Source organism: Anneissia japonica, unplaced genomic scaffold, assembly GCF_011630105.1.
Source record: "Anneissia japonica isolate Jap-2015-1 unplaced genomic scaffold, ASM1163010v1 scaffold1826_len1998817_cov189, whole genome shotgun sequence".
In the NCBI taxonomy this organism is placed as follows: Eukaryota; Metazoa; Echinodermata; class Crinoidea; order Comatulida; family Comatulidae; genus Anneissia; species Anneissia japonica.
Window position 1 is genome coordinate 341,998 of NW_022742159.1, and position 25,522 is coordinate 367,519.

General features: G+C 33.6%; 3 protein-coding genes across 7 annotated transcripts in view; 2 read left to right on the forward strand and 1 right to left on the reverse strand.

Moving 5' to 3' along the window:
- The window catches only part of LOC117119016 (CMP-N-acetylneuraminate-poly-alpha-2,8-sialyltransferase-like), a 6,128-nt gene extending 1,810 nt beyond the window's left edge, over positions 1-4,318 (forward strand). The window contains exons 3-6 of the mRNA XM_033263797.1: positions 32-216; positions 1,229-1,312; positions 1,687-2,319; positions 2,653-4,318. Coding sequence (XP_033119688.1) covers positions 32-216; positions 1,229-1,312; positions 1,687-2,319; positions 2,653-2,911 — 1,161 coding nt within the window. The 3' untranslated portion in view covers positions 2,912-4,318. The remainder of the gene's footprint in view (positions 1-31; positions 217-1,228; positions 1,313-1,686; positions 2,320-2,652) is intronic.
- On the reverse strand, positions 3,179-18,798 carry LOC117119014 (uveal autoantigen with coiled-coil domains and ankyrin repeats-like). 5 transcript variants are annotated; one of them, XM_033263795.1, is made up of 9 exons: positions 18,654-18,798; positions 16,810-17,006; positions 15,865-15,943; positions 10,845-12,732; positions 10,114-10,353; positions 9,307-9,414; positions 8,219-8,323; positions 7,166-7,230; positions 5,133-5,430 (listed from the first exon to the last, which is right to left on the reverse strand). In XM_033263795.1, exons 1-9 carry the CDS (start codon positions 18,739-18,741, stop codon positions 5,276-5,278), a joined length of 2,925 nt encoding a protein of 974 aa, XP_033119686.1. In that variant the 5' UTR covers positions 18,742-18,798; the 3' UTR covers positions 5,133-5,275. The 5 variants fall into 5 exon arrangements, with proteins under 5 accessions (XP_033119682.1, XP_033119684.1, XP_033119683.1 ...); XM_033263791.1 differs by lacking the exon at positions 7,166-7,230 and having other exon boundaries at positions 3,179-5,430; XM_033263793.1 differs by lacking the exon at positions 7,166-7,230 and having other exon boundaries at positions 3,179-5,430; positions 18,649-18,727.
- Positions 18,761-25,522, forward strand: part of LOC117119015 (Bardet-Biedl syndrome 4 protein-like) — a 15,777-nt gene continuing 9,015 nt past the window's right edge. The window contains exons 1-3 of the mRNA XM_033263796.1: positions 18,761-18,909; positions 20,352-20,451; positions 24,217-24,296. Coding sequence (XP_033119687.1) covers positions 18,880-18,909; positions 20,352-20,451; positions 24,217-24,296 — 210 coding nt within the window. The 5' untranslated portion in view covers positions 18,761-18,879. The remainder of the gene's footprint in view (positions 18,910-20,351; positions 20,452-24,216; positions 24,297-25,522) is intronic.

Below are 25,522 nucleotides of genomic sequence, written 5' to 3' on the forward strand. Positions count from 1 at the left end.
AATAATAACCGTAATCTTTTCTTATTCTTAGTTGGGCACGGCCAAAACACAAAAACCTCTTTTGATTGGGGTTTTTGTCTTATTGTACGTATGTGCTATTGGAACGTTTGTGATGATAGTGGATACGGAGTGCCAGTACTTCACAAATAAGCATTTAATAAAAACATTCATGAAAATCCAAGAGTTGCAGTTGAGAAACCAGCTAAAGATGGAGAGGTAAGTCTAGAGGAATATAATGCAACGAAAAGTACAGTACAGACCGACGGTACTGCAAATGGGTAATCCAGCGGTCGCGGGAGTCTCGGAAATCGAGAGGGCTCCCCGCACTCCCACAAGTTAGCAAGCACGAATACCCTCTCTCGATTGATAATACAGTTTTCACTACTGTATTATCATTTGCCCCCCACCCCCGGCAGTATGGGTATCAATCTCCATACACAGCAAAATAATTGAAAATGTTAAGTAGGACACCTGAATAACATAACTTGAATAATAATCAGTGGCGTTATCTAGAAGTCTTGAAATGGGGGTGCTGATGGGGGGGGGGGCGCCAAGTTGAAGTGGAAGGGCTCGATGGTCAGTTGAGGGGCGTTAATTTTAGATGATTTTTAACAACTTGACCATGATTTGGGGAGGGGCGTGCGCCCCCCTCCCTAGATACATAGGCCTAATAATTGTGATGATATTTAAAAAGCTGGTGCTCGTGTGATTGAGTTTTTTCCTATCAGAGCCATGGTGCTGGGTGTGGAACGGCAAGCCTCCTCAAGACTGACGCTGCGCTTTTTAAACGGCGGTGGTGGACGCTTCCTATCATATTTTGACCCAGGTCTACCCCTCCTGTTACTCCAAAAGGTCTGTTTTACCCACTCAGAACCAGACTATCCCTAATACCAATAGTACCCAGTGGCTCTTACGCTCAGCACTTCCTGCGAGCGTCGCACGACGGCCGTAGGCCTCCGACTGTAGGCCGCCGACGAATCCAAACTCTCTCTTTGAGCGCATGACGACGCGACACCGTCTGCTGACTGTCGGTGGCGTTGCGCTGTCCATAGAATCGAGTCGGCAACACAACGATGTCATTAGAAATAAAAAGGAACCATGCACCACCACATAATAATAGACGAATGTTTTTTAATCATTTTTCGAATATAAGTGCATTTTAATGCACTTATTTTTAAAGTTCTTAAAAACGTTTTCACGATTATATCTTTCATTTCCAAAATAATAGTCTGGATGCAGCACCCACTCCTTACAACATCAAAACACCACAGAAGAATGATGTGTTGAACTTTGCTCTTCATTTAAAAGAAAGGTTAGATTATTACAGACTAAATTTCAAACCTTTTATGGCAAATTGATTGGTTGTTTGATAAATTATTGATTGATTGATCCACAGATTAATTGACTAAGTACTCATATAATTAATATAGACTGTTGTCTTATGTATAACAATAATCAAAATTTGTGTTTACATAATATCAAAACGTAGATCTCTAAAACTGAATGACGACAAAGTGGAATCACCCAAAAAAAAAAAAAAACAAGAAAAGAAACTGAAAAAAAATAATGTTATTTTTGCCTAATTAAGGAAATATTATTTTAGCGAAATTAATTGCATGTATATAATATCGAAAGTTAGATTGAAGAATAAAATGTCTCTAATGTTTCTAAAACTGATTTTTGCAGTTCTAAGAAGATTGAAGGAAAGAAACGATTAAAATTAGACTTCAAAAAATCGAAGCGAAAGATAATCGGAAATACCTTATCAAAACATATTGACAACCTCCAGGTGAACTTACTCAGAGATCGCTTACGAGTGAGTGGTCTGTCTCTTAACGAAATGCTATACCTCCATGGTTCGAACAACATAAATCGACCACCCGAACATAAAGCTTTGAAAGCGAAGACACATGTTTCTGCGAAGAAGCTGTTTGACACCTGTGCAGTGGTTTCAAACAGAGACGATCTACGGCAAAGTAAATGTGGCGCGGAGATTGACGCCCACGATTATGTTATGCGTTCGAACATGGCGCCAACGCAAGGTTTCACAGACGACGTGGGAAATCGGACCGATTTTATGGCAGTTCATCAAACGCGATTTTTAGACATTGCAAGATGCATTCAAAATAAATACAGTTCCTGTCATGAGAGTGCCAAACGAGAATTATCAGATCTCGGTGATGCGAACATGTGGATTGTTAAACATGGCGGCATTAATCCTAAATCTTTTGATCAGATTGCAAAGTTTGCCAGATACAACGCCATAGACCTGGTTCTATCTTATCCAAACATGAAGTATCTTAGAACAACTATTTCAAGGTAAAAAGTATTCTTCTGTCTTTACACCAACTGGGCCACTGGGCTTCGTTGGGAGTTCAAATTCCAATAATGCAACTTGATCTACCACACTCCTTTGCGCAAGTGTATTTGAACAACACTAGTTCTCGAATATTACAAATAACAGAGAACAATATGACACGCCCTCATCTTAAGCAAGACGGGATCTACAAAAGATTCTTATACTGTATATAGAAAAAATATTACCACCTTCTTGAATAATTTAGTTAAGAATTATGTAAGCTCCGTCTTCTTGAATAATTTAGTTACAAATGTTAAATAAAAGCTCAAACTTTTTTTTTTTTATTCATTCAGCTTCTGGGGTTTCAACATCGATGTCTCTTCAAATGGAATATTCCTGTTTACTGTCGCGGTGCCATTATGCAAGAAAATATCGCTGTATGGATTCCAGACTTCGTCTATGAAAAATAGCTCTAAAGGCAACCCATACTTCATGGACAGTCCTCTGCAAGAGTTTAATCAGAAAAACGTACTGAAACGAGAACTGAAACAATTACAAAGTTTGAATGCAACACGTACTCTAAGACTCGTATCCCTGCCATGCTCTTTATAAATGTGAATTTTCTTTTCTTTTGCTACACAGAGCGCTTGATTTCGAGATAGGCTCTAGCCCACCACCTGGAGTGGCTCTTGTCTTTATTTTGGGCAATTTCCCGCAAGTGGGATCTCTCATTGTTGGTTGATAGAGGACAAACGAAAATTAGGCTTATTAGAAAAAGTAATACATGAGATGGACGAATCCTTTTTCTCCAAACAGTTTAATTTTTTCCAAAAATAACGAACAAGTTTATCAATACATGAATGATCAACAAATAATAGATAAATTTTGAATAAAGTGGATTTAATATCAATAAATTCAATTTCATTAACAAATACAATTTCTGGTCTGGGAGACATCTCACCTTAAAACAAAAATAAAATCGTTTTTCTAATCACATCAAAATCTTTCTCATCTTTGGTATTTTGTATTCAATTTTCACAATCTTTCTTCAGTTATATATAAGCCATATAATAATTATTACCACGCTTTTATTTTTTTATTTTATTAGGCTAGTTGCAAGTCATGCAATTTTAAAATGAAACAAAAACAAAATAAGAGGAATATAGTAACCGTCATTATGACTGACACGGATTGCAAACATGACAAGAAAGCGAACATTGGGAAAGTGGGAGGAAGAAAGGAGGCAGGTATGGTGTACATGTATATATATATATATATATATATATATATATATATCATAAATACATAAACACACATATAGAGTATATAGCAAATATACAAAAAAACAGACATGAAACTAAATGCCATTATTAAATCAATGCTAATTTTCAAAGATGTTATTTTTCTGTACAGTTCGACTATAGTACAGAACAGTACTATAATTATTTTTTGTATATTAATACACAATTTAGTCCATGGATATGAAGTATTGTGTTCATTTTACAGTATTTTGTTTTCAGCGAAAATGCAAATTACATTGCGAGCAGCCACTCTGATCATCAGAGTCATAATAGATATGGAGATACACTGAGTTTGCATTATGCTATTATATTCTACACAGAAAGACTATGGTCTACTAAGGGTGATGTAATTATAGTGATATGGGTAATACACATTATGATATACAGTATATTACATACTAAAATATGCAGTATATTACATTTGTCAAAACTACTCATTACAGAAAATTAATAAATATTATTGTTATTATCCCTATAACAGATTTGTTCCAAAGAAAAAGAATTTAAATTATTATTAAGAATTATCAGTATTACATATATAAGGTACTTCAAGTTAGTGAAGGATTCTAAAAAAATCAGTGATTACTAAAAAAATTATATTACTACACAGTGATTTTAATATGGATGTTTATTTGTTGTATTAGTATATGAAAAAATGTTCTTTTGTTTTGTAGGCTTCCTTTCATGAAATTTGGTGGTACCTTTTATGAAATGTCAGCTTTTTAAAATTTGTGAAAAAACAGTGGGGACAGATATTCAAAAAAGAAAGCTGGTGCTGCAACACAAAACATTCCACTGTAAAGCTCCGTCTGCATCATCAAATTGTATGCCCATATCTAGTCATGATATGCCTATATATGGTCATCATGTGCCAATATATGGTCACGATGTGATGTCATCATGACCATATTTAGACATATCACATGTTTTTGTCAAATAGAATTTGATAGTGTGAACAGGACTTTATGGCTGAAGATTCAAATGCGAAGTGCCAGTAGGTGAGAACTAAAGTATCATTCAAGAAGCATTGCACAGAGAGCGTTCATATCATCCACATCCGGATGCTTTGTAAGAAGCTTAACAATCTCACTGTCCGAGTCGGGAAAGACATTTTTCAATTTAGCATACATCGGCAACGTCCGTACATTTTGTGGCACTTTTGCCGGCATTTCAAGTATCCCTGGATCCTTAATCATATTCGCATATCTTTTCACATCTTTTACATCCGGATAACGATGGAGGACAGTCATAATTTTTTCCTCTTTATTTGGAAAGATTGTCGCTAACTTTTCAAAAACGCGAGTTAATTCTTCCATATCTGTATTCCCTTCAAATCTCTCATCTTGTTGACGTGGTATTTGATCTTGTTTTCTATGATCAATTTCTTGTTTCCTACGATCAATGTCTTGTTTAAGATTCCTATGTTGAGGTTCATGTCTTCGAGTGTCTGGCGGTCTTGAATGTCTTATAATTGGTTCTGTACGTGCATGCACTGTATGTCTGCGTATAGGATAACCTGTATTTAGCCTTCTACTTGGGTCCATAAAATCCCACCGTTCATCCTCAATAACTGAACGTCTTGGATTTCCAATTTGAGGAGCAACAGGAGCCCTTAACATAGGAAAGTGGTCGGGGAGGTTCTCCTGGTTCCAGTCGACAGTACGGTTCGGTAGTTCTATTTGTGGCGGTACTGCCAATGATTGTATGAGAGGCGATAACTGTTCATCATGCGGTAATAATTGGCCTGGTTGCCTGGAAAGTTGAATCTGCTTGGGAAACGCTGATAGTGCTGGTAGTGCTGATACTGTGCATTCTGGTTGTTCATGTACACTGCAGAAAAAACATGTAAAATCCAATCATCAACAAAAAATACACAAAAAAAAAAATTAATGTCAATATATTGTCCTTGTTAAAAATATATTTATATTTACATTAACTGTGAATGTATTGTCCTAAAAAAAACAAAAAAAAACAAGAATTTGGGTCCTCAAAGTTCTTCAGCAGCTTCACTGCTGCATCTATCACCCTTTCCAAGTGTTCTTTTCCGGCACACGTGTTATTATGTTCATTAGACCCAATGGGTTAACATATCATCTGAAGAAGATATTTAGAGCAAAGTGTCTAAGAATATAAGCAAGAATGATTTTGACAGCTTTCAAACTTGTTTTCTCTTGCACCGAAGCCAATTCCTTTATTCTAACTCGCATTCAAAATCTTAATCATCAGATCATCAACAGCATAGTAAATGAAATACAGTATTAACAGTTTACTTATTTTTAAATGAACTTGAAAACTGAATAAAAAACACATTATATTTTAACATAACACAGGAAATAAAATTCAGTACGGTGCAAGATTGATAACATCTGTAACATGAAAGACAAATTGCAAAAAACAACACAAATCTCTCTTCTTTATAATATTGTGTAATTAGTCTTTTTTTTAAAAAGTTATTCCAATATCAATATTAATATGCAAATGAGATTATTGAAGCAAAAAATCTGTGATGATCGGCATAAAAACAAATACACTATATAAATTAATTAATAACTTATAAATAAATAATTGGTGCTCTGTAATTTTACTTTTACATATAATATTTCATTATTCGAAAACTGTTTCATAGCAATATGACCAACTATTGGAACAACATTAACAAATGAAAATGAAAGGCAATGTTATTGACAGAAATGGCAATATCAATGATAATGAAAGTCATAAAAACAATTATTATAACAAACTTATAATTTAATGCTTTTACAAATTTGGTACTGAATATGAAAAAATGAATTGAACAAAATTAATGCTGCCCTCTATAGTTTATGAAAACTATTATGATTGACTTGTTATTTATGTCTTGAAATACATAGGCAGAGGTACTACATACACAACATGGTTAGATTTCTGAAAATGTTCAATCATAACACATAACATTGTTGTTTAGTTAGTGCTAACAAATCTGATTTTTTTTCTTTGGTGTAAAGATTATAAATATATTAACAACATGCTGGTATAACAAAGTGATGAACTGTAACCGAACCATAAACGAAGTATCTCTACCCGAAAATCTGTGACGGGATCTGATGAAATACGCCAAATTTTGAGAGATGCAATAAAAGAGAACAATCAGAGATCTAACCAACATAGAGGGAAAGTGGCAATACCCTGTGAATACTGTTAAGGCATTTAATGATGAGAAAATTGGCAAAGGGCAGCACACTGTGTTTGTGAAAACATTCTGCAGTATATTGTAGAATATGTTCGAACAACCTCTATAATACTTTCCTAAAAAGGGGTTAATTCTATTTCACAATTAATATAAAGCAAATTTTTGCAAGCTAAAAAGGTAAAGTTGAACTTATAAGGAAAATACTGTACAGTATTTTGAAATATTTGGGTGTGTATCATCAATCAAATTTTTAAAAAGTCCCACTCAAAAAGAAATAAGTAGACAGGCGGTGTCACTATTGGACGAGGGAGGGCAGATTGCGATCCTGTTGGCTAGATCATCATCTAATTGTACTTTCCACAGGCATCTTTGTTTAAACATTGTTAGTTACAATACCTGGAGGTCTTTGAAAAGCTGAGGGTCCTTTAAACGGTTTTGTGACACCATAATGCGAATTTGCTCTGCATAAGAATTTTTTTTAAATTTTTAATTGTGGTCTTTTATCCTACCAAACATAATATCAATTCCTTAAAGTAAAGTTCAACAGAAATGAATACATATGCAAAAGTGAAAATGCATGCTATGAGTTATAGTCAAGATCCACTCAACGTAAAAAGACAGATAGCTCAAAATAGATGTAAATATAGTTAATGCATTATGAAATGTATATACTAATCTTTCTTTTGAAATACTCGCAAATTTTTCTCAGGTTAAATTACAAAGAAAATGCAGAAAATATTAAGGCCATAAAAAAAGATAAAATCAAGACAACGATGCAATTTAATGATTTTATTATATTGTACTGTATTAAGAATTGTCTAGCATTTCATACTTCTAAGTAAAGATTATCAAATTTTCTTTAACAAAAAACTTTTGTATGCCCATATATAGTCATGATGTGCCTATATATGGTCACATGTTTTTGTCAAATAAAGTTTGAAAGTCTTGGCAGAGCTTTATAGGCTATTTTATGTTTGATAAACAATGTGTCAGTTTTAATGTTGTTTCTGTTTTGATGCCTGTTTCATAGCTTTTGTTGCTTTGTCTGTTGTATGGTAATTTTTGATCGATTGTAAATTCAGTTGTTATGAGCTAATGACAAGCCAGACACACACTATGTCATGCAACCTTTGGTTGATGAACCCATCTTTGCAAGTGAGCCCACAATGACGCTGCCTGCCAAATTGGTTAAAGTCTGAGCTGTCACTAAAAATGATCTGCTGGACGCGCCTTGTCGATTTGCATTGCGTCTTTCCTGGAATGGCATCAGTTGCTGACCAACGCAGTGTGTGACCAACTTAATTTTATGTATTGATATACAGTAGATATATTTTTTTGATATTCTTTTGTTTAACCAGTAGAAACCAGTGACTTTTGAAACCAGATGAATTTATTCAAAGATATGGATATATATGGCAACAAATTTTCACACTGAAATGCAACACTTACTTTAGAGGTTGTTTCTGTAAAAACTGATCAAGCGTTGGACCATTTCTTCCGAGCGGGTCATCGGGGAACAAGAAAATATCACCGACAATGTTGTACATTAACAACCTGAATAGTATAAAGAATAAATATGATTCATCTGCTAAAATTTAACTACACTTGCTTTGGATTTAAGCATCAAAAACTGACACAAAGTTGAAGAGGAGAAATAACATAAAAGAACATGTCGAAAAAGTGCTTTTTATATTAATTATTAATTTTTCGTAATAAAATTTAGTTTACAGCGTTCAATTTACCCAGTATTGAATGCAAAGGACTTCCACAAATGCATCACAATAAAATGTAAAACAGTCAAAGTCAAGTTGTTACAAAATGTTTTGGGCCAAAAATAGCACAATATACTTGTGTTTACATCGAGTGCACACACACAATGGTACATGTACATCATTGTTCATGCAGCTGGTTTGAGTACGAGTCGGGCTTCTTTCCTGTGTTTTACAATATTATCTCATATTTTGCCACTCCACTCTGTTCTGCTTCTCCTGTAGATCGCTTTTGCTTTCACACGTTTGTACAATGAGGTGTTGCTTAATGTCATATGTACCGTACTAGCACGGCACTGCATGCATGTGTAGCATGCAAATTATCTTACTTTTTATCTTGGCACTGTTATTCCCGCTGTTTACATCCAGTCACTGTCAGATTAGACAGTGAGGATGAGCCAGTGTTTTACTCAAATAACTTGAAAAATTGTTAAAAAATAAAGATGCACCACATGATTTTCTTTAATAATCATTCTTTATCACCGCATAAAAAAAAGCTATGCACAATTTTGGAATTGTTACACAAAAGCACATAGCACTTTTTGCTACACTCCAAAAATGCTGGAAATCGAACTCTGTTAGTTTACATTCCTAACAAATATAAATCAGGTCAAACAAATCAATATATTGTACTGTATTTGATTACAGTATAAAAGTTGTGATTAATTCCTATATAATGAACACGAATATAGAAAAATGTCACGGTGCATCAGAGGCATACTCTAAATACCTTCTTTACCAAGATATTCAACATTCAGTATCTCTTACCGTTCTTCAATAACCCTCTTCCATTTTTCTGACTCACTCATCAAATCCCGGTAGTTGTCATTGGATACAATCACTCCATCATTCATTGATGCCAAGCGGACAATGAACCTGGTTTCAAAAAGATGTACATCAGTAATCACATCAAATAGTATAACATGTTAAGCAATGATCTCAATGATCAGGTATGAAATATTACAAGTGCAGGACTTACAAAGTATAAATTAGTATATCAAAGTATTATAAAAACCAAACCATCCTCCTTGCAGCTTAACAGCCTAAAACACCTAAATCAACACTAATCAATTGAAGCATTAACTTCAGTCACTATAAAACAAAATATGAAGACTTTCACATCCATAGACCTTATCTCATTTGCACTATATCTTAAAGTATGAAGTACTCTACATTGGTAGTTAATTGCCTTCATATTGAATGAAAAAATGAATTTGTAAATCCTGACAAAACAAAAGAAATTTTATAATGAACAAAACACTCCGCTTCCAAAGCATCACAAATAGTACATTTCTCGTGTGAATGTTGGCGTACTTGCAAAACACTTTAAACCCTGTTGGGGTATGGGATGTCCGAGGGTTTTCATTTCAAAGTTGAAGTAGTTGCAAAACATAAACCAAAAAAAGAATATCTTGGCATATACTTCTTAAGATGCTGAAACCAACTGGACAAACAGGCAAAAAACTCCATCCACCGCTTGTGTTCTACAAGAAAATTCTACAAGCAAAAATCAATCATTACCCTATAAGTCCCTGTTGTCTGATGAAATTGAAATAAACCATAACAGCAACATACCTGTCATCATACGATACGATGAAGCGCCCTCTCACTTTCCTAGACGGAGTGAAATGCAAAAATTCCTTCCTTTCTAAGTCATCTAGAATTTTCCGGTCTGTAATTGGCTTGTCACGAGATGCCTCTTGTGTCTTGCGCCAATGAGGCAAGAACACTGTTATTTCCTTATGGCCACGGTCTTGGAAATACTTGACACAAAGTGCGATTCCACGACATGAAAACACCTTACCTTTGCCATGCCTGTCATCAAAAGGAAATAATTATTTATAGGTCTCCCAAATCACCAGGGATTGCCCTGGAGTCTCCAGGAATTTTGGATAATCTCCCAGTCCTTAGGAATTCTTCCTGGATTTCTCTAGGATTTTACAAATGTTCACAACTAGGACTTAGGCTTACTTAGGCAGACATAAGATTTATCAAATATTCTGGGTGGCAATATTGACCCAAACCTCTTTGTTTTTATGATAAACTTGGCAATCAGCTAGCATACGTATCGCAAACATCTGTCAGACCTGCATGACACATTCGCTTAGCAAAAAAAAAGTCATGTTTTGTGTGGTGCTTATTCAAGAGCTTATTTAAGAGCAGTGCTTATTCAAAGACTAAAATTAGAAATGATTTGGATCAACGAAATAAAATTCGTAAAAAATAAACATTCGTTCTAATAAGGGAATAAAATGAAATATATAAAACATAAGATTGTGCTGAAAATATAGTATGTATCTACTTACGTCATCGCAACATTGCTTCCGTCTATTACAATTGGCCTAAGACCACTGGCTACTTTGGCAACCTTTGGCTCGATTCTAATTGGTGATTCCATTGGGAGACTGGGTGCCTTCATACTTGCAAGGTTCTGTTGCTGCAGCTTCTTCATTAGCTCCTCTTGCTTACGTAAAGCTTCCTGCATCTTTTTTGTTTGTATCTCTAGATCCTTTATTTCCTTGTCCTTTCTCACCTTCTCAGTCAGTTCTTTCTTGAGTTTTTCCTCCTTCTGTAACTGTTCTTTCTTTTGATTTTCCATCATCTGCATTAATTCTTTGATTGATTCTTCCTGTTTCTTCTGTAACTTTTCATTATCCAGACGGAGCTGTTTGTGTTGTTCTGCATAGCGTTTTTCCAGTTCTTCCTTAATTTCCTCTTGCTGTTTTCTCAAATCTTCTTCTAACTTTGCTTGTTGTGTTAAAAGGTTTGTTTCTTGACGTGCTACCAGTTCATTCTCAATTGCCGATACTAGCGACTTCTCTGATGTTATTTTTACCTTACGGACAGCTTCAGTAGATGAATCAGAGTTACTAGAGGATGATGATACATAGATCCAGTCTTCAGCTGGTGGTTTAACTGGTACTCTAGTTGCTGTCGTTCTGACTTTGAGTTCTCCAATGCAGTCTACATCAACAGAATCAGAATTTTGGTTATTTCCTTTCGTTTCAGATATTTTAATCTTTCCTGAATCGACAACGGTTATATCTAGATCAGGAAGATTACTTGTACTGGAGACTTGGTTAGAGTTCAACTTCACCATTGGAGTACTTTGAGGAAGTGAGCCACAGTATTTTGGCTTCATTTTCATTGGTGTAAGCATTGCTGGCATGCTTTTCGGCTGTCTGACACTAACAGCATTTACAAGTTGTTGATGCCTCTTCTCCAGCTCTTCAACACTCAAAACTGTTAAGTCCTGCTGATCTGGCACAGGATCTGGCAAAAGATCTATCACACTAACATCTTCCTTCTTGATCTTGTACATGTTATCTTGTATACGTCGTGGTAATGTTAAAGACTTCAGTTTATTCTCATTCTTCTGACTTTGAAGTATATTCAGTACTTTCTTGTGATCTCTTCTCTCTTCTATACTTAGGGTGGCTTGGGCAGCCTCAATGGCCCATTTCTCATATCCAACATCCACAAGCACCTGGACAAGGCTCTGGTGGCTATCTGGTAATTCAGAATCTGATTGTGATGAGTCAAGGTAGATGGTATCTATAGTATCAAGGCGGAGCTTTTTTGGGTCAGGAGTACAAATGACATTACCGCTAATGATACTTTCATCAAATTGAGCTTTTGTCGACCTTTTTGTCCCCAGAAATATCACAGATTCATCTTCGTCAATATAGCTGCCATCTAAGGACACATTTTTCTCTGGGAATCTTTCGGTCATGCTGTTTGAAGACATATTGGTCTTTGGTTTTTTCTTAACTGTGCTACAAAGACCAGATGCATCAAAAACAATTTCATCATCATCAGTAACGTCAATAGAATGGTGAACTTCTCCTAACGCTGCATTTCTTCCATCTATTAACTTATCTCCTTTATCAACTGGTTCCTCCGACAAAACAGACAGAAGAGCCCGTTTGACATTCGGTGGTAGACTAATAGATGTTTCTGCATCTAATCCCTGCCATTCTTCATTTAGAGCAAAACTACACAAATGGCTGTCAATGATATCTTCATGGTTTTTGTTAGTAGCCTTTGCGACATTGTCATCAAACTGAACAATGATTTCCTCAAACGCTGATGAAGCTAATGTTACATTCAACACGCTACCACAGACCTCTATGCTTAAATCATCAATAATTCTGCATACCACTTCATAATTTACTTCCAATTTCCTTCTGGTATCTAGAAAAGAAATATAAAACAAGTACAGACTTGGATGTTTCTTCTAATATAATTATTCACGGTATAACAGGTAACAGGTAATACATAATAATGATATAACATAACAATAATCCCCCTAACCCCAGTCTATAAGTCTAATTTGAATGTAGACTGCTTGTTAATCCTTGCTGACTGCTACTAAAATACACTATCAAAATGCACTAAATAGACCCAGGGCTGGAAAAAGTGCATGACTGTGCGACGGTCGGAGGTATCATGAATGACCCGGAGGCAATTTTGGAGAAAAAAATTTAGCACAACATTCTGTTGGGCTATGTAGTGATAACACTTAGTGCTGGAAGCATTTTATTGATACAATTTTCATGGTTAGAGGCACAAACACTTTTTTTCCAGGCCTGAATAGACCTCTTAACTACTATTTAAACATGTACTGCATGTCATTGTTCGCATATAATATAACCCAAATTTAAGACAGGCTCCGGAGGGAAAAAGTTTTGATATGTTTTTTCAAGACACAAAAAGAATATTTGACAAAAAACTTGGGAATGGTTAATGAGATAAATAGATTTTATGAATATTTAAAAAATGTGGGGGGGGGGGAAGAGTGGATAAAAGAATGGTTTGAATGATGAAATATGCCGCTAAGTTACTCAGTGTGTTTTATCCAACTGTCACCGGCATGGCACTCGGAATGTTCATGCCTTCAGCTTAAGAATATTAATTTGTCTCAAGACTGTACTCCCTTATATCTCCAAAGTAGTATACTTTAGTGATGGGGCAGCTTCCCAATACAAGAACTGTAAACATTTTAACCTATGTCACCACAAAGATGACTTTGGGCATCAAAAAATATACCAAGAATCATCATCTTGGATGTGTCCAATAAAGATGTCTTCAAAAATGATGAGGGATTTAAACTAACGGAACGATTTGCTCACTCCAGAAATTTAACAGAAACTTTGTCCCACCATTGATTTATTCCATTGCAAACTTGTGCTGATATCAAGGGCTCAATAGTCCAGAGCCAAGTAGCTGATGGTGAGATAACTGAAGATGGTCAGGATTCTGACCAAGACTCTTGTTAGCACCTTTGTTTGGAGCCCTCCCAGATGTTGGGTTCCTGTACAACATGTCATCTACATAACTGATGTACCAGAAATGCAGGGACAAAGTGGTCATTTTACAGAATTTATCCACCAGACACCGAAAAAAAAAAACCAAATTATTCACTCGCATGTAAAGTTAAAAGTTGTCATATGTATATTTAATACTAATAGTAATACTTATGATAATGGTTTAATACTATTGCTAAACATATTTAATGTTGGCTTTTCTTATTTAGTGTACATTTTATTCATTCCTTTTATGTTTCTTGTTTAACTGTTTATTGTATCTGCTTGTAAGCTCACAGGGTTGCCCTCCTGGATTGATGCGAGTCTTTTTTAAAGCAAAATAAATAAATACAAAAAAAGTAAATAAATATGTCAAACAAAGTTACTGAGTTTAAGATTGAATTTGTGTTAGTGATTAAAAGTATGTAGTGTTATAATTAGAAAACAGTGAAATTTAATTGTTCCCAGGTTATAATTCATAGTGACATTTTTTGTTTTATTATTTATTAGAATTTTGCAATGCTTAAATAACTAGATCTTTCCAAAATTATCAGTCATTTTTTTCCCATGAACATTTTGAACTCTGATAGAATCAATTTTATTCAAATTTCTGTCTCCAATGATCACACAAGCATTTTTTGTCAAGCATGTGTTGTCAAATTGAACTGCAGTTTAGGATACATAAGGGTTGGGGGGTTGAAACCAGAAGTTGCTGATATAGAAAATACACCATTTTCTCATTGGGAGTTTATATTGAAGGGGTTGAGTTGAGATAAAAATATTTCTATCATATATTGCCAAAATTTTTCAGTCGTGTAAGTTCCATTTCTATTGTTAACTATCTACGTAATTATTTGACCCCTCCAAGTTAGGGTACGGGAGTCAATTTTTGAGCTGCAGCCATTTTTGGATGGTCATAAATCTGTGATATGTTTGATTGGAATAATCTTTCATTCTGGCTATAGTCTATATCTCAAATAACCAATTGCCATTAAAATATTTGGTCTCGGCCAATAGTTGACCACACAACCTAAGGTTAAAATCTTAAAATAATTAACTTTGCCAAAATAAAACTGATTTTGAGATGCTCATAACTTTTTAATGCCTATTCAGAGCTTGATTCTGAAGCCAGAATCAAAAAGTATGGGCAAAAATGAGCTCGAGTAGCAATTTTCAGCTTTCTAGTATATCCAAAAATGAAAATATTATCTTTCAAAAACCCTAACAAGATATCGCTGCTCTTCGTGAGTCTGAAAGAGGGGAGTGTCTTCAAAATTTAAATGTGCCGTAACTTCGGAACACTTGAAACTTTGGGATTTTTCATAATACGCCTCCAAGTATATTTGGTTAAAACTTCAGCAAAATCCAAGATGGTCACCTAGGAACCCCTGGTTGAGTTGGCATGGAATGACTCAATATTAAATAACTTAGAAATAATACAATAACTTAAAACAACAGCAATAGTAATATAGTATTAATAATAAAAGTAATATGTTAAATAAAAAATAACATTAATATTAATCATTATAATACCAATTATGAATTTGGCATCCCTTCAGTTGAATCCCGTTTTAAATATTACACCCTCTTAACCCTTTGGTTAAGCAGTTTTTGCACATGTCTAAAGAAATCTTCATTTTCGTAACGTTTGGGGACATAGGGGTATGTGGGTCTTTAGGACCTTAATGGAGTAACGCCCCTACCCTGTGATGCATAGTTTTATTAGGGTTTGCCTTGGGGTATGCGGGTCATTAAGACCTTAGTGGTGTAACAACACTACCCTGTGATGCCTAGTTACCATTGTATTGTTTCTTTGTGCGGATATTATGGCTCTTGTAGAAAATAAAGGAAATTAATTGATATTAAATAGTAAAAAATGTATAACACTAACAATAACAATAATGATGATAATGATAATGGTGATACTTGATGATGACGACGACAACGAAGACTAATTATGGTGATGATGATGATGATGATAATTATGATGATGCTGATGACTAATTTACTCCTACAGTACCTTCGAGGAATTCACCAAAGATTTCAGGACAGACCAGCACTTGGGTACATTCAGGATTACAAAATGAAGTTATATAATCCTGAATGAAAAAAAAAAAATGAAATATTGATCGATAAATCTATAGAAAAGAAAAATATATTAAATATATACTTTGCAAGAAACAGTCAGATTGAAATTAATGGTACTAAAGCTGTCGAGCAACAAAAATATCTGACGGAACAGAATAAAACAACGTAAAGTGATCATTACCAAAATGGGTGAGGTTTCAAACAAGAAAAAATGTCGACATCAAATCAATAAATATCATAAAGAATTTTCTCTGGTTTTAACGTAAATAAATCAGCCAGGCAGAAATGAGCTCAATATAATCGTACAGTACTGTCAAAAAAAAAAATGTCCAGATCTATCTGGACTAAACACTGTATATTACGTCAAGTACTATTCATAGTCTTGGAAATTCCAGAATGACATCATTCTAAAAATAGAAATGCACTGAAGCGTGACTCACTGGTTTGTCATTTGAAAATGACATCATTTAAAAACAGAAATGCACTGATGCGTAACCCACTGGTTTATCGTTAAGTATTCATACTCAAACTACTGATATTGATTTTAATATTTATTTAAATTAGCAAGGAGTATATTCAGTGTAAATTGTAATGCTTGGATAACTAACAAAAGACCGACTCTAAATTTAATATTTATTATTCCAAATCCTCACTGCCACTAGATCCTGATCAAAAAACTTAATTATTTTTCTATTCAGTTCGGAATCTTTTAGAAACATATCAGTTACATCATCATCATAACATGGTCTAAAATTAGACTATTTCTGACCATGAAGTCATCAATTTTCATACATTGTTATTGTCGTACTTTGGAGCGTCCCCTTGTGATAAAGAAACATTTAAACAGATATTGAATGAATAACAAAATATTACTTACCTTTGCTTCTTTCTGACGCTGACCATTTACCATGACCCAAGTAAGCTCTTTGTCGTCTGCGTTTTCCTGAATTTCAATAAAGACGTTGAATTCGGCTTTGATCCGTTCAATCTCTTGCCACAGCTGTACTAAGGATTGGCTCTTCACTGTGAATGTCATCGACATTTTGGAGGTACTTGGCGTTTGCATCGATAATCCTGTATATCATTTATTCCAGAAGTGACCATGAGTACTCAAAACACATTTTTTAATGAGGGTAGTAACACATTTATAAAACATTATAGATTATGACTCCTGCCAACATTACTGTTGTCAGACTCTAAACATTCATTATATGTTGGAAATTGATTGATTTTATTCAGTATCAGTAAATAAAAAATACAAGTTAACAAAGACAGAAAAAACAAAGACATGATACTAAAGATGACCCAACAAGAAAGGTAAAAAAGAAAACTTATTTCCAATGGAGTCTCCTTAAAGGTACATTAAAAACAGAATACAAATTCTACAAAACATACAAGTAAAAAATCAGCAAAGATAAAAACATGGCAAGGATGAATAAACAGTAAAAATAGACGATAAAATATATTGCAATAAAAAATGTAAAATTTCATTTATTAAAAGTAAAAATGTTTAACAAAGTGAAAACTTTTAAATTAATAAAATGTTACCATAAAATCAGCTTAAAATGTTCCTTAAAATTATTAACACCATTTATTTCTTGAATACAGTGAGGAAGACCATTCCAAACTTTTATGTAGAATGGCCTACATAATAAGAACTCTGAAACGTGTACTGTTTTGATGTGAAGTGTTGAACATGGTACAGAAGACTTAATATTAAAAAATTTTATGAACATGGTCTGCTTCAAACCCTAGATTTAACCAGGGAGTTCAATTTGCCCTGTGAGATTGCTTTATTATGTTGAAAAGTCTGCTTAAAAAAAGAACTTTAATAAAATTTAATATCATGCCTAATAATTTTTAAAAATACAGACGAAAAGATTAATTTTTTTGACAAGTTCTTTATTGTGATTCTCCGCCATGCGCCTAGTTTTATCCAATAGGTGTAGGACTGTGTTACAACCATGTCCTGTGTATATTTGTTCAATTCAGATTTGATTTGTACAGTAAGCCTAATAATTTGTTACTTCCTTTTTCCACAATCAGACAATAAAACCTACATTGCACAATATCAATGGCACTCCCATGGGACATCATAGGCCTAGCTAGCCTAGTCCAGGTTGGTGTACAGGTTGGTGTACAACATTAAATATCAGATATAATGAAAACATAACAACGCAAGAAACGATGATTACGGATATGTAAAAAAGTAGCTTTCTCGTTCAAAAACTGTTCTGTTCAGTGTTGACCATGGAGCCAGAAAGTAGGATCATGTTCTGGTCATGGAATTACAGAAAATCTCAGAAACTCTCTGGTCTGATTATCCATTTTCTTACTGTCTCATTAATTCATTTTACCCCACTTATATTCCTTGTTCATAATGTACACATTTATTCCTTGTTCATAATGTACACATTTATTTAAAGGCTAATATATAATAGGACTTTCTGGTGAACCACTGTAAAATAGAAACGACATGTTATTATTTAAGCATAAAAGGAAACATGTATAAAGTATAAGCGCAAGCACATGATGATAGATACCAAACGATAAAATCTGCTTGCGACCTGTTTATTTAGAGAGCGCCTAAATACATTTCCAAAATATGCTTGAAACTACAAATATGACAGTAAACTCACGGTGTAGGCCTGAAAACTAACTAATAAAAAAAATAAAGTACAGAATGATTTAATTTTGAAGAAACAAATACAGTTACTTGACTTTTATGCCGATGATCTTTAAAAGTATTTTCAGTTGCAGTTTTAAACGTTTTACAGTAGGTAGGTGCGGATTCCATGTCAAAGTTCATAACCCTTTGTGCGTGTCAACAATTGTCCACAGACATTTTTGTTGCTACTGACGCCGTGTGTGATGCACTTTTTGTTGAATGAATGAGTAGAGTAACACATCTTTCATTAATGTGTATTTATATAGGTAGCTTTTAGACATGATTTCAGAACAAAAAGAAGATGAACAGGTAAATAACTCTTTCCTACACTACTAATAATAGTCCTGGGCCTCGTAGTCGTATTCGTATATGGTATATCTGACTGAATGTTTTGGACATGGTTCATCTATCTAGTCTGGTTTTAATTTTCTGAGTATATAGGCCTATATATATATATATATATATATATATTTTTTTTTTAACTAAGGAAGATGTATTTGAAAAGCTGCATGTGTATGTACTAGTACTACCACAGGGTTCGTGTTTCCTCAAAATGCTCCATCAGCAAATAGTTGCTGTGGGATAGGGCTTTTACTACAGCAATTTATTTTGAAGTAGACTTCTACAGCAATATTAAGCTTTGTAAATTGTTTTGAGAATAGGTATATTCTATAAATTAAGTGTATAATCCACTGCTGAATCAGGGGACTCATCAGCAACAAGTTTGCTGTCGAGCCTGAGATTCAGCAGTGGAACACCCTTTCTGCAGCAGTTGCAAGCCTTGCAGGATCTTAAACCTTGAAACAAACCTTTTCTACAATGAGGCTATTATGTTTAAAATATTTCATGATTTAGCACCATCATATCTTAGGAACAGATTTACTTTAAGAAATCTACAATACAGTACAAGAACAATGGATGTCTTATGTACTGAAAAACCTAAAACAGGATATAAAAAAAGAAGTTTAACTTACCATGGTGCTAATTTATGGAATAATTTAAATGATGAGTATAGAAATTCAGCAAATATTAATAAATTTAAAGAAAACATTTTAATCTAATCTAACTTCTGATATTAAATTAATCAATTATGTATATTAAATTAATTAATGTATATTTTTTTGATTTATTTTAAACTAAAGATACTATTTAATTTCACATTTTAATCACATTTATTACTTAATCAAATTCTGTAATGTTTATACTTTTGTTATGTATTTTGTATTTTTATATTTTACCACTTATGGCCTTGCACGGCCTTGAGGAAAAACACCCTTGGGTGATCAAGTTCTTCAGTGTTTAAATAAAGTAATTATTATTATTATTATAAGTGCTGTTGGGAAATTCGAAACCTGTACCAAACATGGTTAAGATGGTGATGGCTATATCTTTTGCAACACAGGCCTTGCATTAATAGCAACGTCCATGCACCAAAATTTTATCATCATCATTGGATACAGTTATCAGCGCTTACAGCTAATTCACAGCAAAAATAGAATCAAGAGAAAAACAGTGTAGTCGCTAGACTTAGCAATCAATTTATCTTCTGCGCTATATCATTATAACGCGCTCACCGCCTTCAAACCCTACAGTACCACCCGAGGAACATGGCTCAAATATGTAAAAATCAGATTTTTCTTAACTGAAATTTTGCCTGGAATGGGGCTTTAATTAAAAGACCATCTATGCCTATGTCTACTTTTGTAATTTCTGTGATGAAATTAATAATAGTTTTTTTACTTTTGCTGTAGCCTGCAGGTGAATCTGCTCCTGTGAACACGCCAGCACACTATGAGCCTCCCCCTCTTGTACCTGTACAAGCAAAGCCTCCAAAGCTGAGGGCTAGAAAAGGTAAATTTGGTTCTTGAGTCAATTTGCTAATTTGCTGTACTATGATAGAATATAGGGAATTGAAGTAGTGCCTAAAGGCTTGTTTATACGTCAACAATAACGATAACAATAAAAAAAAAGCTAAAAAGCGGTTGTTAATGTAGAAAACAAAAGAAATAAGGGAAGTTTTTACACTAGGACGATTCGATAACGATTTATCATGTATGCGATAACAAAATATTTTAACAAATCAAATCAGATGACGTCATAATCATGGAAAAACGATAAAATCGTTGCTACTACTACGATTTTAATGTTTTTCCGTGATTATGACGTCATCTGATTTGATTTGTCAAAATATGTTGTTATCGCATAACTTTTATTTTACTCAAGTTTAAAATTGGTTTTATGTACAGCCACATTGGAAATAAGTAGTCATTTTGACTTATTGTCGTTTTGGTCCATTGCCGTTCTGGTAACAAAAGTGTTGTCATTTTGGTTTATTGCTGTTTTGGTCATTGCTGTTTTTATTTTTTCCCGTTTTGGTTTATTGCCATTTTGCCTAGAAAGCAATTGCTTCCTTACTTTAAATCTCTGTCCACACACTATCAAATGTTATGTAATAATAACGGCATAATGATGTCATATTACACCCAAGGCCTATTTAGTAGACTATTCTTCAAATAATGGTAACAATTTTTCAATCATAAAATTAATTAAAAAGCTGTCAATGATTATATTTGAAACATAATTTGATTAATTTTTAGTTCCTATGCATGTAATGCAATAGGAACTATTGTAATCACTCTTAGTCACATTTCTTTTGTTTTTTATTGTGTGTAGTGTGTGTGTGTGTAGACATTTATGCAAATGCGCATGCGTCAAAGAAAAGTTTTCCGACATTTTGTTTTACATCGCGATGGGAAGATCGATGTGAAGTTGCTGCAGAGTTCAGTCAGGACTCGCGCTAACCGACCGGAAAGTCGGCATGGATGAAACTATTTTGGTTTTACGGCAAAAAAAAATCAACTGCTGTAGGCATAGGTATTTTAAAGAAGGCCTAAAATAAAACTAAAATGTTTTAATACTTGCTGAAATACATCGTTTTTTTCATTTAGATCTCCATTTTTCACTAAGTCCATGCGACGTTTTTTTCTGTTGTATACGTATGAGTAGTCATATGAAGGTACTATATCCCCGACAGTTGGCTGTGCACCAATGTACCTTTTGAATAATAATAATAATAATTTATTGAACATACACTTTTGTTACAGTGGCACTCATCAATTGACGGTGCGTTCAAGACCAACAAATTTACAAAAGAAGTTACATTAAAAAAAATATAAAAGCACAAGCACAAAATTTGAAAGCCCCTTCTTATCATAACTTAACAATGAAACTTAAATTAAACTACTTAAAGTAAATAAATACAAAGTAGATACAGAAATACAGACTTATTTTCCTGTACAGTACTATGGCCAAAACTTACACACGCACATCTGGGGAAACACAATCCAAAAAGAGAAATATTGAGAAGAGGTAAAAAAAAAAAATAAATAAAAATAAATAAATAAATAAAATCAATAAATAAATAAATAAAATTCAACATCACAACATAGCAAATCATTAAAAGAATACAAGCTGTCTCTTATACACATCTAGATGTGTATAAGAGACAGATAATGTACACATTTATTTAAAGTAAATGCTCCATCAGCAAATAGTTGCTGTGGGATATGGCTTTACTACAGCAATTTATTTTTCTTTTACAGCAATAAGCTTTGTAAATTGTTTTGAGAATAGGTGTTCTATAAATTAAGTGTATAATCCACTGCTGAATCAAGGGACTCATCAGCAAAAAGCTTGCTGTCGAGCCTGAGATTCAGCAGTGGAACACCCTTTCTGCAGCAGTTGCAAGCCTTGCAGGATCTTAAACCTTGAAACAAACCTTTTCTACAATGAGGCTATTATTATGTTTAAAATATTTCATGATTTAGCACCATCACATCTTAGGAACAGATTTATTTTAAGAAATCCACAATACAATACAAGAACAATGGATGTCTTATGTACTGAAAAACCTAAAACAGAATATAAAAAAAGAAGTTTAACTTACCATGGTGCTAAGTTATGGAATAATTTAAATGAGTATAGAGATTCAGCAAATATTAATAAATTTAAAGAAAACATTTTAATCTAATCTAACTTCTGATATTAAATTAATCAATTATGTATATTAAATTAATTAATGTATATGTTTTTGATTTATTTTAAACTAAAGATACTATTTAATTTCACATTTTAATCATATTTATTACTTAATCAAATTCTGTAATGTTTATACTTTTGTTATGTATTTTGTATTTTTATATTTTACCACTTATGGCCTTGCACAGCCTAGATGAAAAACACCCTTGGGTGATCAAGTTCTTCAGTGTTTAAATAAAGTAATTATTATTATTATTAGTGCTGTGGGGAAATTCTAAACCTGTACCAAACATGGTTAAGATGGTGATGGCTATATCTTTTGCAACACAGGCCTTGCATTAATAGCAACGTCCATGCACCAAAATTTTATCATCATCATTGGATACAGTTATCAGCGCTTACCGCTACTTCACAGCAAAAATGGAATCAGAGAAAAACAGTGTAGTCGCTAGACTTAGCAATCAATTTATCTTCTGCGCTATATAATTATAACGCGCTCACCGCCTTCAAACCCTACAGTACCACCCGAGGAACATGGCTCAAATATATAAAAATCAGATTTTTCTTAACTGAAATTTTGCCTGGAATGGGGCTTTAATTAAAAGACCATCTATGCCTATGTCTACTTTTGTAATTTCTGAGATGAAATTAATAATAGTTTTTTACTTTTGCTGTAGCCTGCAGGTGAATCTGCTCCTGTGAACACGCCAGCACACTATGAGCCTCCCCCTCTTGTACCTGTACAAGCAAAGCCTCCAAAGCTGAGGGCTAGAAAAGGTAAATTTGGTTCTTGAGTCAATTTGCTAATTTGCTGTACTATGATAGAATATAGGGAATTGAAGTAGTGCCTAAAGGCCTGTTTATACTTCAACAATAACGATAACGATAAAAAAAGCTAAAAAGCGATTGTTAATATAGAAAACAAAAGAAATAAGAGAAGTTTTTACACTAGGACGATTCGATAACGATTTATCATGTATACGATAACAAAATATTTTAACAAATCAAATCAGATGACGTCATAATCATGGAAAAACGATAAAATCGTTGCTACTACTACGATTTTAATGTTTTTCCGTGATTATGACGTCATCTGATTTGATTTATCAAAATATGTTGTTATCGCATAACTTTCATTGTACATTTTCAAGTTTATAATTGGTTTTATGTACAGCCACAATGGAAATAAGTAGTCGTTTTTGACTTATTGTCGTTTCGTTCCATTGCCGTTCTGGTAAAAAAGTGTTGTCATTTTGGTTTATTGCTGTTTTGGTCATTGCCGTTTTTATTTTTCCCCGTTTTGGTTTATTGCCATTTTGACTAGAAAGCAATTGCTTCCTTACTTTAAATCTCTGTCCACACACTATCAAATGTTATGTAATAATAATGGCATAATGATGTCATATTACACCCAAGGCCTATTTAGTAGACTATTCTTCAAATAATGGTAACAATTTTTTTAATCATAAAATTAATCAAGAAGCTGTCCATTATTATATTTGAAACATAATTTGAGCAAATTGTAGTCATATGTCTGTTTTCTTTATAATCTTGAGTTCCTTAAACATTATTTTACAGCTCCTGAGTTACCGGTGTTTGAGAGGAAGAACTGGCTAATACACCTTCACTATGTCCGCAAGGAATATGAAGCATGCAAGGTAAGGCCACTTGATATGAATTTATTACACAACCCTAGATATATTCTCTTTAGGTACACTGTACACTTAATTTTGTGTAAGGAGTTGAAGCACAGCTCCAGGGGTTACAAGTTTGAAGACATTTTTGGTAGGTGTGGTTAAATGAGCATTTTTGACATTTTGCTATGGAGTGAAAATACCCATTGCCAATTGATTTCAGGGAGCCAATTGATAATACAGCAGTAAAAACATGCAAATATCATGTATTTGTGCGAGATGGGATAGTTTCCAGGAGATTTTTGCTTGCTCCTGGAAGTGGGAAAAGCCTTCCCGATTTTCCGGGAGACTCCCACAACTTGTGGAAGACTTGGGACCCCTGAAAATTGTTGCTTGCTGTCTTTCCCAAGCTCCTGGGTCCAAATCATGGAAAATACCAGGAATGAAAACAACTCAGCTTCCTAAATCATCCAAAAGTGCACTGTTGCTCATTTTGGGATAATTGGGATAATTCACCGGGATTGGTATAATTTACCTATAATGATAATTTACCTATGTAATGATTATGATGATGTTAAAGATGATAATGGTGTTGATGATGGTGATGGTGGTGGTAATGGCGATGGTTCCATGATGTTTTGTTATCTAGACAGTATGAATCTTTAAAACTTCATTCAGCTATAAAGCTCCTTACATCTACAACTCTCTTCCACCGATTGTCTGTTCTTTTCTCTTTCTCTTCTTTCAAATCCAACCTTCTTAGCTATCTTTCATCCAATCTTGTGTAATTTTCCCTGTGGCCATCTCTTTTTGTTGCAATATTTTTAATCGTTAATTTTTTCTGTTTTAAATTGTAAATTATTTATCTTTTATAATCTTTTATAATTTTTCTATTTTTGTTAGTTCAATTTATTATCTTCTCATTAATTCTTTTGATTTATTTTTTATTTCAGTTATTTTTCTGTCCAATATGTCAATTTTTTAAATTTTTTTAAATTTTAATGTTTTCCTTTAAAATCATTATTTTATATAATTTATATACTGTAGGCCTATATCTGTTTTTTCTGACTTTTATTATTAATTTTTTCCTGGTCTAATAATAATCAAGTTTAATTTTTATACTTATGTTTTAATTGTATGTACTAAGGGTCCCAATTGATCAGCTCAGGCTGGATGGACCACCCTCACAAAATATTGTTGGAATAAATAAATAAATAGTATTTAATAATAATAGAAATACAAACTTTGTT